At 56.4% G+C, this 17,579-nt stretch overlaps 1 protein-coding gene across 2 annotated transcripts in view; it reads right to left on the bottom strand.

Moving 5' to 3' along the window:
• dpf1 (double PHD fingers 1) overlaps positions 1 to 17,579 on the bottom strand; it is a 94,526-nt gene that overhangs the window by 57,280 nt on the left and 19,667 nt on the right. For both annotated transcript variants that reach the window (XM_080218298.1, XM_080218297.1), the window contains exons 3-7: positions 8,302 to 8,409; positions 6,112 to 6,239; positions 4,145 to 4,234; positions 3,372 to 3,450; positions 1,262 to 1,393 (exon numbers count right to left, since the gene is read on the bottom strand). In XM_080218298.1, coding sequence (XP_080074424.1) covers positions 1,262 to 1,393; positions 3,372 to 3,450; positions 4,145 to 4,234; positions 6,112 to 6,239; positions 8,302 to 8,409 — 537 coding nt within the window. The remainder of the gene's footprint in view (positions 1 to 1,261; positions 1,394 to 3,371; positions 3,451 to 4,144; positions 4,235 to 6,111; positions 6,240 to 8,301; positions 8,410 to 17,579) is intronic.

Here is a 17,579-nt window from a genome sequence, read left to right on the forward strand (position 1 = left end):
CAAGCTAAAATTGCCCCTTAGTGTCCTGGGATGTGTAGGTTAGTGGGATTAGCGGGTAAATGTGTAGGGATATGGGGGTGGGATTGTGGTCGGTGCAGACTCGATGGGCCGAAGGGCCTGTTTCTGCACTGTAGGGTTCTATGTTCTATACCCATCGTACCCATTTAACTATCTACAGAGACATTCTATATTCTATCTATATTCTCCCCATGTCTGCATGGGTTTCCTCCGGGTGCTCCGGTTTCCTCCCACAGTCCAAACGTGTGCGGGTTAGGGGGATTGGCGGTGCTAAAGTGACCCTAGTGATAGGGGGATTAGTAGTGTAAATGTGTGGGGTTACAGGAATGGGCTGAGATGGGATTGCAGTTGGTGCAGGCTCGATGGGCTGAATGGCCATCCTCTATTGGGGATTCTATGATACCACAGGCCCAGTCAACCCAATCTCTCCTCATATGGTAATCCTTCCATCCCAGGAATCAGACTGGTGAACTTATACTGTACCTGCTCTATGGCAGGTATATTATTTGAGGGCGGCACAGTGGGTTAGCGCTGCTGCCTCACAGCGCCAGGGACCCGGGTTCAATTCCCGGCTCGGGTCACTGTCTGTGTGGAGACTGCACATTCTCCCCGTGTCTGCGGGGGTTTCCTCCGGTTTCCTCCCACAGTCCAAAGATGTGCGGGATAGGTGGATTGGCCAGGCTAAATTGCCCCTTAGTGTCAGGGGGAATAGCTAGGGTAAATATGTGGGATTGTGGGAATAGGGCCTGGGTGGGATTGTGCAGACTCGATGGGCCGAATGGCCTCTTTCTGCACTGTAGGGATTCTAACTGCACACAAAACTCTGGATGTGGACAGGGTTAATGGGGAGAAACTGTTCCCATTGGCGAGTGGGGTAGGGAGGGGAGGGGGAGGTTGACGAAGGTGGGGGTTGTGGGTGGGTGGGGGGGGGGGTGCGGCCAGATTGGTGAAAGAACCAAAGCCAACATGAATAAAGGTGGGGTTCTCCCGCAGGGAGTGGTTAGGATCGGGAATGAGCTCCCGGAGACCGTGCTGGAGGCAGCTTCTATCGAGGCTTTTATAAGGGAGTTCGAATATCACCGGAAGGGTTAGAGAGGAAGGCCTGGGGACTGGGACAAACCGAGCGGAGAGCCAGCAGGAACGCGATGGGCGGAATGGCCTCCCTCTGTGCTGTAGCCCACTGCCAGGCGCGAAAAACATTTCCCCACCCAGCCAGCCACACGGAGGGAAGAGGCAAGCTTACGTTTGTGGTTGTTCTTCCGGTGGAAGGGAAGAGTGTGTCTCTCTAACTCATCCTCGCCCTCCTCCTCCGCCAGGTGGGTGTGGGTGTAGTGATAGCTCAGGCCCGGCCGGTTCTTGTAACGCTTCCCACAGACTGTGCAACGGAGAGGAGAGCGTACCGGGGGGAGAGAGGGGGGAGAGACCACACGAGAGAGAGGGAGAGAGAGGGGGAGAGAGAGAGAGGGAGAAAGTGCACAAGAGAGAGGAGAGAGGGGAGAGGGGAGAGGGGAGAAAGTGCACAAGAGAGAGGAGAGAGTGCGTGGACGAGGCAGAGGGAGAGAGTGAACGTGTGTAAGAGAGAGAGAGAGAAAGAGAGCACAGCAAGAGAGGGAGCAAGAGAGTGCCAGAGAGAGCGCGAAAGAGAGAGCACGTGCACAAGAGACAGCGAACGAGAGAGTGGGAGCGCAAGAGAGAGAGAGAGAGAGAGAGAGAGAGTGAACGTGTGACAGGGAGAGAGCGAGCGAGTGTGCAAGAGAGAAAGAGGGAACGAGTGCACAAGAAAGAAAAAGAGCATGAGTGCAAGAGAGTAAGCAAGAGAAAGGGAGAGAGCAAGCAAGACAGAGAGAGTGAACGCATGAGAGAAAAAGAGACAGAGATAAAGGCCGCGGGCAAGAGAGGGAGAGTGTGTGAGAGACAGAGAGAGAGAGAGAGAGAGAAAAAGACAGGACATTTGTCACTTCAACACTGCAAAAATAAACCCACCAATAACCCAGCAAAACAGCGACACCCACCGCCCCCTCCCACCCGCACACCACCCCCCCTCCCCACACCCCCACCCCGGGTGATTAAGCTCCTTTCAGTGACTGGGACTCTCAGAGTCAGAACATCGCGGCTTCAAACTCCACTGGGGATCTCAGCATAAAATCTAAACCAACAACCCAGTGCCTGGACCGGGGGAGTGCCGCACTGTCAGAGGGTCAGTGCCGAGGGAGCGCCACACTGTCAGAGGGTCAGTGCTGAGGGAGCGCCGCACTGTCAGAGGGTCAGTGCTGAGGGAGCGCCGCACTGTCAGAGGGTCAGTGCCGAGGGAGCGCCACACTGTCAGAGGGTCAGTGCTGAGGGAGTGCCACACTGTCAGAGGGTCAGTGCTGAGGGAGTGCCGCACTGTCAGAGGGTCAGTGCTGAGGGAGTGCCGCACTGTCAGAGGGTCAGTGCTGAGGGAGTGCCGCACTGTCAGAGGGTCAGTGCTGAGGGAGTGCCGCACTGTCAGAGGGTCAGTGCTGAGGGAGTGCCGCACTGTCAGAGGGTCAGTGCTGAGAGAGTGCCGCACTGTCAGTGGGTCAGTGCTGAGGGAGTGCCGCCCTGTCAGAGGGTCAGTGCTGAGGGAGCGCCGCACTGTCAGAGGGTCAGTGCTGAGGGAGTGCCGCACTGTCAGAGGGTCAGTGCTGAGGGAGTGCCGCACTGTCAGAGGGTCAGTGCTAAGGGAGTGCCGCACTGTCAGAGGGTCAGTGTTGAGGGAGTGCCGCACTGTCTTTGGGGGGGATGGTGTAGGATCTTGCTGTGTTTCCCACACCACGACAGAGACTGCAGGGTAAATTTTCCATTCCCATCGCCTCGGGAATCGTCCTAACTGGGCTGGAGAATTTGACAGGCCATTTAATGGTCAGCTGACCTCAGGCAGGAATTTCTGGTCTCAACACGGGCTCGAATGGATAATCCTGTCCAGTGGCACAGTGGGATAGCACTGCTGCCTCACAGTGCCAGGGACCCGGGTTCGATGCCCGGCTCGGGTCACTGTCTGTGCGGCGTTGGCACATTCTCCCCGTGTCTGCGTGGGTTTCCTCTGGGTGCTCCGGTTTCCTCCCACAGTCCGAAAGGTGTGCTGGTTAGATGGATTGGCTAAATTCTCCCTCAGTGTACCCGAACAGGACTGCGGCGACTAAGGGGATTTTCACAGTAACTTCATTGCAGTGTTAATGTCAGCCTGCTTGTGACACTAAATAAATAAACTTAATTAACTCATTCATACGTTTCAAAGATGTGCCGCCTTGATGGTAAATCACGGCAGGATCCCTGTCTTTGGGAAGGTGAGTTTAGTGGTTCCGCACCCTCTAATGATGGAATGTACTTACTGTCGCAGACATACGGCTTGTCTCGATCTTCCAGGGATGTGGGCTCTTGTCTCTTTCTCATTCCTCCGATGCCACAGGTCTGGAAGAGAGAGTCAAAAAATGGTCAGAGTTACCTCATGACTGAATCCATTAGGGTTGCATTCGCTGGAGTGAAGTCTTGGAGGTTTACAGCATGGAAACAGGCCCTTCGGCCCAACATGTCTGTGCTGCCCTTTTGTTTGAAACCCCTAAGCTAGTCCCAATTGCCCGTGTTTGGCCCCTGTCCCTCCATGCCCATCTTACCGTGTAACTGTCCAAATGCCTCTCAACTGTACCCATCTCTACTACTGTTCCAGACACTCACCACCCTCTGTGTGAAAAAATTGCCCCTCTGAACCCTTCTGTATCTCTCCCCTCTCACCTTAAACCTGTGCCCTCTAGTTTTAGACTCCCCTCCCTTTGGGAAAAGATATTGACTATCTAGCTGATCTGCACCCGTCATTATTTTATAGACCTCTATAAGATCACCCCTCAGCCTCCTGCCAGAGGTAATAGTAGGGGCGGGTATAATGTTGTCATTTAAAAAGCATTGAGATAGTTACATGGGTACGATGGGTAGAGAGGGATATGGACCAAATGTGGGCAATTGGGACTAGCTTAGGGGTTTAAAAAAAAGGGCAGTATGGACAAGTTGGGCCGAAGGGCCTGTTCCCACGCTGTAAACCTCTCTGACTCTATTCAAAAATCTGACTCTTGTGCAGACTGGTGGATATTTTTATTCAAATAACACTCACTCTTCCTTTGGTTTTATTTTTCCGTTTTGGGGCATCTTCCTCCATGTCCTCCGCCTCGATTTCATGAGGGTAATCACTCGCCAGAATCCTCTGCGGAAAAAAACACACAGGCTTGAGGGCCAACTCTGATTGGATGAATTCCTGGCAGCACCATCACATGACACAACCCCCTCCTACCCAGCACCCCACCCCCAGCTCAGACCAACCAGCCCACAAGACGGAGACACAGTGGTTAGCACTGCTGCCTCACTGCTCCAGGGACCTGGGTTCGATTCCCAGCTGAGGTCACTGTCTGTGTGGAGTTTGCACATTCTCCCCGTGTCTGCGTGGGTTTCCTCCGGGTGCTCCGGTTTCCTCCCACAGTCTAAAGGTGTGTGGGTTAGATTGGTTGGCCATGCTAAGATTGCCCCTTAGTGTCCTGAGATGTGTAGATTAGAGGGATTAGTGTGTAAATGCGTAGGGATATGGGGGTAGGGATTGTGGTCAATGCAGACTTGATGGGCTGAATGGCCTCTTTCTGCATTGTAGGGTTTCTATGAAGACCATGAATGATAATGTTGTGAAGTTGAGTTTGTGACATGTGGTCCCTTCAAGAGCTGGTTCTGTGTCAGTGCTTGGGCGTTTAAAAACACAGGGTACACAGATTGCAACATTTGTAATGAGGGCCGAGCATCAGGATTGCCTTGGTAACAGGCTTCTGAATTTTGACAGCCTATTAGTTTAAAGGAGACACTCAGCTATCAGGAACCTATAAAATTTGAGTTTGCTGCTGTTGACAACATCAAACCAATCCTGGTGTAGGAAATTTGATAGGTTATCAGGAGGAACTCAACTGCCTGCCTGCAGTTTAACTGAAGAGCTGCCACCTCAGAAAACCCAGAGAGGGAAAAAGCATCTTCCTGCCAGCTTAAAATAAGTCTCCATCTATCTAACAGAAGGATACCAACTCAGAAAGAGCTCATACTCAGCGGAGTCAACAGAAGAACTCCAAAAGTTCTCCAAATCTACAAAACCTGGTTGTATATTTTTGTTGGGTGTGACTAAATTTTTTTTTTGAGAATGAATGGTCCTTGTATTTATTTGAACAGCATCCCAGCAGAATCTTACTTTAATCGGTATGTTACTTGCTTAGTTAAAGTTCCCGATTGGTTTAATGAATAACTTGTTAATTGTCCACTGAAAGTGAGAGTGTCGTGTCTTCCTGTTAATGAACCTCTAGACATTAATGAAGAACAGTTCACACCACCACCCCCCAAAAACAGATTACGAAGTGAGGTATTCCTCTTTGGGGGATTAGGCTTGGCTTCTCAAAAGGGGATAAATCTCTGCATCTTAAGAGTAGGAGCAGAATTAGGCCATTCGGCCCATTGAGACTATTCGATCATGGTTGATAAGTTTCTCAACCCCATTTTCCTGCCTCTTCCCCATAATCTTTGAACCCCCTTACCAATCAAAGAACCTATCTCTGTCTTAAATACACTTAGAGACCCGGCCTCCTCTGTGGCAATGAGTTCCACAGATTCAGCACCCTCTGGCTGAAGAAACTCCCCCTCATCTTGGTTCCAAAGCATCTTCCCTTTACTCTGAGGCTGTGCCCTCAGATCCAAGTTTCTCCAACTCTTGGAAACACCTTCCCCATGTCCAATGTATCTAGACCTTCTGGTAATCTGTAAGTTTCAATGAGATTCCACCCCCCCCATCATTCTTCTCAATGCCATCGAATACAGACCCACAGTCCTCAAACGCTCCTCATCTGTCAAGCTTTATATTCCCGGGACCATCCTCCTCTCGACCCCGCTCCTACCATTGGTCAAATGATGTGTCAATCATCCCCGGGCAACCCCCCCCCCCACCCCCCCGCAGTGGCCAATCGCAAAGCGGGCAGACACGCCTTCATCTGATTGGATGATACCTGACAGCCAAGGTCGTCAACTGACCAATCACCCGGCCCGATACTCAGTGCCTACCTGACATTCGCTGATGCTCTCCTCATCTTTTGTCTCGGTTTTTTTCTCCACTGCCTCCGCGCAGAGAAGGGCTTCCAATGCTGGACCCTCGGGTAACAACCCCTCCTTCTTCAAGGCCACCTCGGTATCTGGGGAAAGACAAGAGCACACTTGGAATACTGTGTACAGTCCTGGTCACCCTATTACAGAAAGGATATTATTAAACTAGAAAGAGTGCAGAAAAGATTGACTAGGATGCTACTCAGGCTAAAGGGACGATCCTTTAAAACGGAGATGAGGAGGAATTTCTTCAGCCGGAGAGTGGGGAATCTGTGGAACTCTTTGCCGCAGAAGGCTGTGGAGGTCATCGAGTGTCTTTAAGACAGAGATAGATCGGTTCTTGATTAATAAGGGGTTATGGGGAAAAGGCAGGAGAATGGGGGTGAGAAAAATATCAGCCATGATTGAATGGCGGAGCAGACTCGATGGGCCGAGTGGCCTAATTCTGCTCCTATGGTCTATGCGCAGATAAGGTGGATTGGCCACGTTAAATTGCCTGTTAGTGTCTGGGGGATTAGCTAGGGTAAATATATGGGGTTACAGGGGATAGGGGCTGGGTGGGATTGTGGTCGGTGCAGACTCGATGGGCCGAATGGTCTCCGTCTGCACCGTGGGGTGAATTCCGCACTGCACCGTGGGGTGAATTCCGCACTGGCAGCTCTCTGTGGACGTGCGGCGCTGACCGCCTCATCTTCAAGCGTGAACTCTGAACACCCAGTCACTCAGAGACAGGCAGGCGCTAACTCACTGCCCATTAATTAAACGACTGATCGGCTAATAACCGGTCCCCGAGGAGGTGCCGGGGAATTAATTAGGGCCAATCAGTGACTCTTAAATGGGTGACAATAGTGACAGCAGACAGAGCCGAGAAGCTGATCAATTAGCCACTAACACACTGATCCTCAGATTAGATAGTTCATCAATCAGACAGAGACATCAATGAGGTCCACTAATCCACTTGGCTCCCGTTACTCCCCTGCGTAAGAGCTGGAGGATCTTAAAGGCAACAGCACCTGCCTCCCGCGGGTTTTCCAGCACAGACCGTTCAGCCCCACAGATCCATACTGGGGTTTATGCTTCACTTCTCCCCCTGCACGTTCCTTTCCCGCGTCTGTCCACTATCCCCCGAAACGCGTGGAACAGTTTCACCTCAGCCGCCGCCCCCCCTGTGGTTGCGAGTTCCCCACAGCACGCAAGGAGGCCACTCAGCCCCTCCCCTCCCTCCCCCGTAACCCTGCACGTTTCCAGAAAAGGATCCCAACTCCTTCTCCACTGAATCTGCCTCCACCCCTCTCTCCAGCAGCACCTTCCAGATCCAAACCACTCACCGAGGGAGGAAATTTCTCCTCGAGTCTCCATTGCTTCATTGGACAATTATCTTAAACCCGTGCCCTCTCATTCTCCATCCGTCCAACAACAGGGTGGCTTGTTGGTTAGATTCATAGAATCCCTACAGCGCAGAAGGAGGCCCTTCGGCCCATCGAGTCCGCACCGACCACAATCCCACCCAGACCCTACCCTCACTAATCCCCCGACACTAAGGGTCAATTTAGCACGTCCAATCCACCTAACCTGCACATCTTTGGACACTAAGGGGCAATTTAGCATGGCCAATCCACTCAACCTTCTCAACTGTGGGAGGAAGCCGGAGCACCCAGAAGAAACCCATGCAGACATGGGGAGAATGTGCCACTCCACACCGACAAGCTGGGATTTGAACCCAGGTCCCTGGCCATGTGAAGCAGTAGTGCTAACCACTGTGCCACCGTGCTGCCCTGGAACACTCTCTCTCAACCATTCCAACCCATTCCCCTTTCCGATTAATCCCATCTCTTTCTCCTCCACCCACTCCAGCTCAAGATTTGGGAAAAGGTCGGCCAATTTGTTTTTGTTATGTTTTGACCCCAGCCAAGAGGGTATTATTGTCCTCTCCCTCCCTCCCTCCCTAACCATCCCATTTCCCCAGGGATTGGGCCACAGCAGTGTCCTGGAGGTTGACCTTCGACCCTGGCCAATCCTGGAAGGTTGGCCACCTCATTCTCGGTCAGGGAAACATATATTTTCAAAACAGATGCTTTAAGTCCAATCATTTCCCCCTTGCTCCCGGATTAGGGGAGAGATCAAATAGTGAGAAAGAGAAACCTCTTTTACCAAGTTTGATTTCACAGGGTCTTAGCCTTGGGTCCTCCAGGATATTTAGGCGTCTCTTCTTGCGCCAGCACCGGGCTGGGTAGGTATATAACTGCCCCGGGGCCATCCCTGCAGAAAACAAGCAGAACAACCAACCAACGTTAGATATTCCAGGTTAAATCATACAGTGTAGAAGAGGCCCTTCAGCCCATCGAGTCTGCACTGACACACGAGAAATACCTGGCCTCCTACCTAACCCCATTTGGAATCACAGAATCTTTACACTGCAGAGTGAGGCCATTCAGCCCATTGACTCTGTACTGGCCACCATCCCACCCCAATCCCATAATCCCAAACATTTACCCACTAATTCCCCTGACACCAAGGATGAAGTAAGATGTCTCACAACATCAGTGGGTTAGCAGTGCCGTCTCACAGCGCCAGCGACCCGGGTTCGAATCCCAGCCCTGGGTCACTGTGTGGAATTTGCACATTCTCCCCGTGTCTGCGTGGGTATCCTCCGGGTACTCCAGTTTCCTCCCACACTCCAAAGATAGTTTAAACTTTATTTCCTCGTGCCGCAAGTGGGCTTTCATTAAGCGGCACGGTGGTTAGCACGGCTGCCTCACAGTTCCAGGGTTCGATTCCTGGCTCGGGTCACTGTCTGTGCAGAGTTTGCACATTCTCCCCGTGTCTGCGTGGGTTTCCTCCGGGTGCTCCGGTTTCCCCCCACAGTCTGAAAGGCGTGCTGGTTAGGGTGCATTGACCCAAACAGGCAGCAGAGTGTGGCAACTAGGGAAGTCCTCCCACAGACCAAAAGATGTGCAGGTTAGGTTGATTGGCCATGATAAAGGTGCCCCTTAGTATCCTGAGATGCGTAGGTTAGAGGGATTAGTGGGTAATATATAGGGATAGGGGGGTAGGGCCTGGGTGGGATTGTAGTCGGCGCAGACTTGATGGGCCGAATGGCCTCTCTCTGTACTGTAGGGTTTCTAAGATTCTAAGAAATTTCACAGTAACTTCATGTAAACCTTACTTGTGACTAATAAATAAATAAATAACACTGCAATGAAGTTTCTGTGAAAATCCCACACACCGGCGCCTGTTCGGGTACACTGAGGGAGAATTTAGCACCTAACCAGCACTTCTTTCAGACTGTGGAGGAAACCGGAGCACCCGGAGGAAACCCATGCAGACACGGGAAGAATGTGCAGACTCCGCACAGACAGTGACCCGAGGCCGGAATCGAACCCGGATCCCTGTGAGGCAGCAGTGTTAACCACCGAGCCACCCCAAGCTCAGTCCCAAATGGCCGACACGCTTGCCTGAGGCCCTGTGCGGCCTAGTTCCCTGAGGGCGAAAACAGCCTGTCAGCCCTCACCTCCTCTCTCCACACCCGCTTTATCCCGGAAGAGCCCAGAGATTTTGGGAGGGTCGGAAGTTTCCCGAGCTAGGGGAGGGACGGGGGGGCGGAAAAAGATTCATCCACCGGGGAATCATGAGAAGTTACCAAGCGGGGATCGAAAGCGATCTCAACTGCTCAGCCAAGGAGAGTGGGAGGAATTAATGGGATTTAAAAAAAGAAACACACTTCCACTGTCGGAATTAAGAATAGGGAGATGAGGTGAGGGACGGAGGTGGACCTAATCTACATTCACGGTGGCAGCTTACACAAAAGCGTGAAACTAAATTCATTTCTCTGCTCGAGTGCCGTGTTTCACAGACACGCACAGAGGAGGCTAGACTCCCCGTCACGACAGCAGGACAGATATTGATAGACTGGGGAAGGAGTGTGGGCTCACATCTTACCCAGAGCTCTCCCAAGAGCGGGAGAGGTAAGAGAGAGCGTTAGTGCGGGTTGCCGGGGAGTGTAGGGTGGGGGGGGCCAAGGCAGCAATAGGGCAGAGCCAGGGGATAGGCAAGGCTGGGAAGACCACACCTCAATTTTAAACAGTTACAGAATCACCAGAGTACAGAAGGAGGCCGTTCGGCCCATCGAGTCAGCACTGCCCACAATCCCAAGTCCCATTTCAGTGACCCCGCACATTTACCCTGCCAATCCCACTGGCACTAAAGGGTTAATTTAGCCTGGCCAATCCACCCTAACCTGCACTTCGCTCGGACTGTGGGAGGAAACCGGAGCACCCGGAGGAAACCCACGCAGACATGGGGAGAATGTGCAAAGTCCACACAGACGGTGACCCGAGCTGGGGATCAAACCCGGGTCCCTGGCGCTGTGAGGCAGCAGCACTAACCCACTGTGCCCACCATAACACTGTAACTGCTGATGTGCCAATTTGCAGCTGGTAACTGTGGCTGCAGTTTAGATGATTTATTGTGTATAAGATGCTGTATGAACACACCCACTCCCCCCCACTGTCCCCCCTCGCACGCCATTCCCCCCCACTGTCCCCCCTCGCACGCCATTCCCCCCCACTGTCCCCCCTCGCACGCCACTCCCCCCCACTGTCCCCCCTCCGTACCCCACTCCCCCCCACTGTCCCCCCTCGCACGCCACTCCCCCCCACTGTCCCCCTCGCACGCCACTCCCCCCCACTGTCCCCCCTCGCACGCCACTCCCCCCCACTGTCCCCCCTCGCACGCCACTCCCCCCCACTGTCCCCCCTCGCACGCCACTCCCCTCCACTGTTCCCCCCCCGTACCCCACTCCCCCACTATCCCCGCCTCGTACCCCACTCCCCCGCTGCCCCCCACCGTACCCCACTCCCCTGCTGCCAACCCCCCCCCCGTACCCCACTCCCCCACTGGCTCCCCCCTCCTCGTACGCCACTCCCCCACTGGTCCCCCCCCCCGTACCCCACTCCCCCACTGGTCCCCCCCCCGTACCCCACTCCCCCACTGGTCCCCCCCCTCGTACCCCACTCCCCCACTGGTTCCCCCCCCTCGTACCCCACTCCCCCACTGGTTCCCCCCCTCGTACCCCACTCCCCCACTGGTCCCCCCCCTCGTACGCCACTCCCCCACTGGCTCCCCCCCCCCCTCGTACGCCACTCCCCCACTGGTCCCCCCCTCGTACCCCACTCCCCCACTGGTTCCCCCCCCTCGTACCCCACTCCCCACTGGTCCCCCCCCGTACGCCACTCCCCCACTGGTTCCCCCCCTCGTACCCCACTCCCCCACTGGTCCCCCCCCTCGTACCCCACTCCCCCACTGGTCCCCCCCCTCGTACCCCACTCCCCCACTGGTCCCCCCCCTCGTACCCCACTCCCCCACTGGTCCCCCCCCCCGTACCCCACTCCCCCACTGGTCCCCCCCCTCGTACCCCACTCCCCCACTGGTCTCCCCCCGTACGCCACTCCCCCACTGGTTCCCCCTCTCGTACCCCACACCCCCACTGGTTCCCCCTCTCGTACCCCACACCCCCACTGGTCCCCCCTCTCGTACCCCACTCCCCCACTGGTCCCCCCCCTCGTACCCCACTCCCCCACTGGTCCCCCCCCTCGTACCCCACTCCCCCACTGGTCCCCCCCCTCGTACGCCACTCCCCCACTGGCTCCCCCCCCCTCGTACGCCACTCCCCCACTGGTCCCCCCCCCGTACGCCACTCCCCCACTGGTTCCCCCCCGTACGCCACTCCCCCACTGGTTCCCCCCCTCGTACCCCACTCCCCCACTGGTCCCCCCCCTCGTACCCCACTCCCCCACTGGTCCCCCCCCTCGTACGCCACTCCCCCACTGGCTCGCCCCCCCTCGTACGCCACTCCCCCACTGGTCCCCCCCCGTACGCCACTCCCCCACTGGTTCCCCCCCTCGTACCCCACACCCCCACTGGTCTCCCCCCGTACACCACTCCCCCACTGGTTCCCCCCCTCGTACCCCACTCCCCCACTGGCTCCCCCCCCCTCGTACGCCACTCCCCCACTGGTCCCCCCCCTCGTACCCCACTCCCCCACTGGTCCCCCCCCTCATACCCCACTCCCCCACTGGTCCCCCCCCGTACGCCACTCCCCCACTGGTTCCCCCCCTCGTACCCCACACCCCCACTGGTCTCCCCCCGTACACCACTCCCCCACTGGTTCCCCCCCTCGTACCCCACACCCCCACTGGTTCCCCCCCTCGTACCCCACTCCCCCACTGGTCCCCCCCCTCGTACGCCATTCCCCCACTGGCTCCCCCCCCCCCTCGTACGCCACTCCCCCACTGGTCCCCCCCTCGTACCCCACTCCCCCACTGGTTCCCCCCCCTCGTACCCCACTCCCCCACTGGTCCCCCCCCCGTACGCCACTCCCCCACTGGTTCCCCCCCTCGTACCCCACTCCCCCACTGGTCCCCCCCCTCGTACCCCACTCCCCCACTGGTCCCCCCCCTCGTACCCCACTCCCCCACTGGTCCCCCCCCCTCGTACCCCACTCCCCCACTGGTCCCCCCCCTCGTACCCCACTCCCCCACTGGTCTCCCCCCGTACGCCACTCCCCCACTGGTTCCCCCTCTCGTACCCCACACCCCCACTGGTTCCCCCTCTCGTACCCCACACCCCCACTGGTCCCCCCTCTCGTACCCCACTCCCCCACTGGTCCCCCCCCTCGTACCCCACTCCCCCACTGGTCCCCCCCTCATACCCCACTCCCCCACTGGTCCCCCCCCTCGTACCCCACTCCCCCACTGGTCCCCCCCCGTACCCCACTCCCCCACTGGTTCCCCCCCCCGTACGCCACTCCCCTGCTACCCTCCCCCCCCCCACCAATCTTGCTTTCCCTCTGGGGCTGGGACAGAGTCAGTGCACGGTTACTGAGGAGGTGACAGGACGCAGTGATGGAGTGCGAGACGCCTGGTCTGCAAAATAAAACAAAACCCAACCGAGATGAAAATCAGGGACCAGGTAAGGATGGCCCGAAATAAAAACCTAATCCTCAAACGAGGTGGGATCAGGCAGGGATTCAGTGTGGATGGAATTGTGTGTGTTGAGATTAGGAGCGATTGTCCTACAATAAAGAGGATGATGACAGAAGCATTAAGGCACCAGGCTGCTGCTCGCACAGAGCGAGTTCCAGGAGGATGTTACTGACCCGTAACAGCACAGCGCGAGGCCATTCCATCCCTTCCACTCTCCTGCTATCCGCCGCACCTGCGCAAGGATATTTTGGCCCTGGAGGGAGTGCAGAGGAGGTTTACTAGGCTGATACCGGAGTTGAGGGGGTTGAGCTATGAGGAGAGGCTGAATAAACTAGGCTTGTACTCGTTGGAGTTTAGAAGAATGAGGGGAGATCTCATTGAGACGTATAAGATGATGAATGGGATGGATAGGATAGAGGTGGAGAGACTCTTCCCGCTCAAAAAAGACAGTAGGACTAGGGGGCACAGCCTCAAGATAAAGGGGAGGGCGGTTTAGAACGGAGTTGAGGAGGAACTTCTTCACTCAAAGGGTGGTGAATCTCTGGAATTCTCTGCCCGTTGAAGTGGTGGAGGCTGCCTCGCTAAATATTTTTAAGAAGCAGGTTGATGGGTTCTTGATAAGAGAGGGGATTAAGGGTTATGGGGAGAGGGCGGGAATGTGGAACTGAGCCACAACAGATCAGCCATGATCTTATTGAATGGCGGGGCAGGCTCGAAGGGCTAGATGGCCTACTCCTGCTCCTATTTCTTATGTTCTTATGTTCTTATGTTCTATCCCCGCTCCACTCCCCCGCTATCGCCCCCACCCGCCACTCCCCCCCGCTATCCCCCCCACCCGCCACTCCCCCCGCTATCCCCCCCACTCGCCACTCCCCCCCGCTTTCCCCCCCACCCGCCACTCCCCCCCGCTATCCCCCCCACCCGCCACTCCCCCCCGCTATCCCCCCCACCCGCCACTCCCCCCCCGCTATCCCCCCACCCGCCACTCCCCCCCGCTATCCCCCCACCCGCCACTCCCCCCCGCTATCCCCCCCACCCGCCACTCCCCCCCCGCTATCCCCCCCACCCGCCACTCCCCCCCGCTATCCCCCCCACCCGCCACTCCCCCCCGCTATCCCCCCACCCGCCACTCCCCCCCCGCTATCCCCCCCACCCGCCACTCCCCCCCGCTATCCCCCCCACCCGCCACTCCCCCCCGCTATCCCCCCACCCGCCACTCCCCCCCGGCTATCCCCCCCACCCGCCACTACCCCCCCGCTATCCCCCCCACCCGCCACTCCCCCCCGCTATCCCCCCCCACTCGCCACTCCCCCCCGCTATCCCCCCCACCGCCACTCCCCCCCGCTATCCCCCCCACCCGCCACTCCCCCCGCTATCCCCCCCACTCGCCACTCCCCCCGCTATCCCCCCCACCCGCCACTCCCCCCGCTATCCCCCCCACTCGCCACTCCCCCCCGCTATCCCCCCCACCCGCCACTCCCCCCCGCTATCCCCCCCACCCGCCACTCCCCCCCCGCTATCCCCCCCACCCGCCACTCCCCCCCGCTATCCCCCCACCCGCCACTCCCCCCCGCTATCCCCCCCACCCGCCACTCCCCCCCGCTATCCCCCCCACCCGCCACTCCCCCCCGCTATCCCCCCCACCCGCCACTCCCCCCCGCTATCCCCCCCACCCGCCACTCCCCCCCGCTATCCCCCCCACCCGCCACTCCCCCGCTATCCCCCCCACCCGCCACTCCCCCCCGCTATCCCCCCCACCCGCCACTCCCCCCCGCTATCCCCCCCACCCGCCACTCCCCCCCGCTATCCCCCCCACCCGCCACTCCCCCCCGGCTATCCCCCCCACCCGCCACTACCCCCCCGCTATCCCCCCCACCCGCCACTCCCCCCGGCTATCCCCCCCACCCGCCACTACCCCCCCGCTATCCCCCCCACCCGCCACTCCCCCCCGCTATCCCCCCCACTCGCCACTCCCCCCCGCTATCCCCCCCACCCGCCACTCCCCCCCGCTATCCCCCCCACTCGCCACTCCCCCCCGCTATCCCCCCCACTCGCCACTCCCCCCCGCTATCCCCCACCCGCCACTCCCCCCCCCGCTATCCCCCCCACCCGCCACTCCCCCCCGCTATCCCCCCCACCCGCCACTCCCCCCCGCTATCCCCCCCACCCGCCACTCCCCCCCCACTATCCCCCCCCACCCGCCACTCTCCCACTATCCCCCTATCACCCCTGCCTGCCACTGCCTCGCTATCCATCACCACATTTAGATTCTCCCTTTTAGATTTCATTTATTATTGTCTCATGTATTAGTTTATAGTGAAAAGTATACTGTTCATAGAGTACAAAGGAGAGAAGGAAAAGAGAGAGTGCAGAGCAGAGCAGCACAGTGGTTAGCACTGCTGCCTCACAGCGCCAGGGACCCTGGGTTTGATTCCAGGCTTGCACATTCTCCCCGTGTCTGCGTGGGATTCCTCCGGGTGCTCCAGTTTCCTCCCACAGTATAAAGACGTGCGGGTTAGGTTGATTGGCTGTGCTAAATTGCCCCTTAATGTCAGGGGGATTAGCAGGGGAAAATGCATGGGATTATTTGGATAGGACCTGTGGTGGTGCAGATTCGATGGGCCGAATGGTCTCCTTCTGCACTGCAGGGTTTCTAAAGCAGTCATGGACTGTAGCCACTGCTGGAGTGGGAAGAGGATGATGTTGTGGTAATGCCACGGAGGAGACCCCCCCGGCTAATACCCTGTGTGACATGGGTTCAAATCCCACCATGGCAGCTGGTGGAATTTCAATTTGCTTAATGAAATCCGGAATTGGAAACTAATCTCAGTAACGGTGACCACAAAACCATCATCGATTCTCGTAATCAAGTTCACTATCTATTTATTGATCGACTAATTAAATGATGGAACAGGCTCAAATAGTCAATTCCTGCTCCACATTAGCCAGAAGACCGCAAGAAACTACAAAAGGGTCGTGAATGTAGCCCAGTCCATCACACAAACCACCCTCCCATCCACTGACTCTGTCTACACTCCCCACTGCCTCGGAAAAGCAGCCAGTATAATTAAGGGCCCCACGCACCGCCCGGACATTCTCTCTTCCACCTTCTCCCGTTGGGAAAAAGATACAAAAGTCTGAGGTCACGTACCACCCGACTCAAGAACAGCTTCTTCCCTGCTGCTGTCAGACTTTTGAATGGACCCACCTCGCATTAAGTTGATCTTTCTCTACACCCTCGCTATGACTGTAACCCTACATTCTGCACTCTCTCCTTTCTTTCTCTCCTATGTACTCCTCTCCTATGTACTCTATGAATAGTATGCTTTGTCTCCAGAGCCACAGCAATGTGGGTGACTCTCAACTGTCCCTCTGAAGTGACCTAGTAAGGCACTCAGTTCAAGGGGTAATTAGGGGTAATTAGGGATGGGCAATAAATGCTGGCCCAGCCAGTGACACCCCCATCCCATGAATGATCAAAGAACAGGAAAATTATAGCACAGGAACAGGCCCTTCGGCCCCTCCAAGCCTGCACCGACCATGCTGCCCTACTACTCTTCCAGGGACCATATCCCTCTATTCCCATCCTATTCATGGATTTGTCCACATGTCCCTTAAAACTCACTATCGTATCCGCTCCCACTACCTCCCCCAACAGCGAGTTCTAGGCACCCACCACCCTTTTTGTAAAAAACTTGCCTTGTACATCTCCTTTAAACCTTGCCCCTCGCATCTTAAACCTGAGCCTGCTAGTAATTGACTCTTCCACCCTGGGGAAAAAGCTTCTGACTATCCACTCTGTCCATGCCTCTCATAATCTTGTAGATTTCTATCAGGTCTCCCCTCAACCTCCGTCACTCCGGTGAGAACAAACCAAGTTTCTCCAACCTCTCCTCGTAGCCAATGCCCTCCATACCAGGGTAATATCCTGGTAAATCTTTTCTGTACCCTCTCCAAAGCCTTCACATCCTTCTGGTAGTGTGGCGACCAGAGTTGAACACTATATTCCAAGTGCGGCCTAACTAAGGTTCTATAAAGTTGCAAAGTGACTTGCCAACTTTTAAACTCAGTGCCCCAGCCGATGAAGGCGAGCATGCCGAATGCCTTCTTGACTACCTTCTCCACCTACATTGCCACTTTCAGTGTCCTGTGAACCTGTACACCCAGATCCCTCTGCCTAACAATACTCTTAAGGGTTCTGCCATTTACTGCATATTTCCTATTTGTATTAAACCTTCCAAAATGCATTACCTCACCTTTATCAGGATTAAACTCCATCTCTCCAACTGATCTATATCCTGCTGTATCCTCTGATGGTCCTCATCGCTATCCGCAAATCCACCAATCTTTGTATCATCCGCAAACTTACTAATCAAACCAGTTACATTTTCCTCCAAATCATTTATATATATTACAAACAGCAAAGGTCCCAGCACTGATCCCTGA

Source organism: Carcharhinus amblyrhynchos, unplaced genomic scaffold (genome assembly GCF_965287045.1).
Source record: "Carcharhinus amblyrhynchos unplaced genomic scaffold, sCarAmb.v2.hapA scaffold_37, whole genome shotgun sequence".
Classification (NCBI taxonomy): Eukaryota; Metazoa; Chordata; class Chondrichthyes; order Carcharhiniformes; family Carcharhinidae; genus Carcharhinus; species Carcharhinus amblyrhynchos.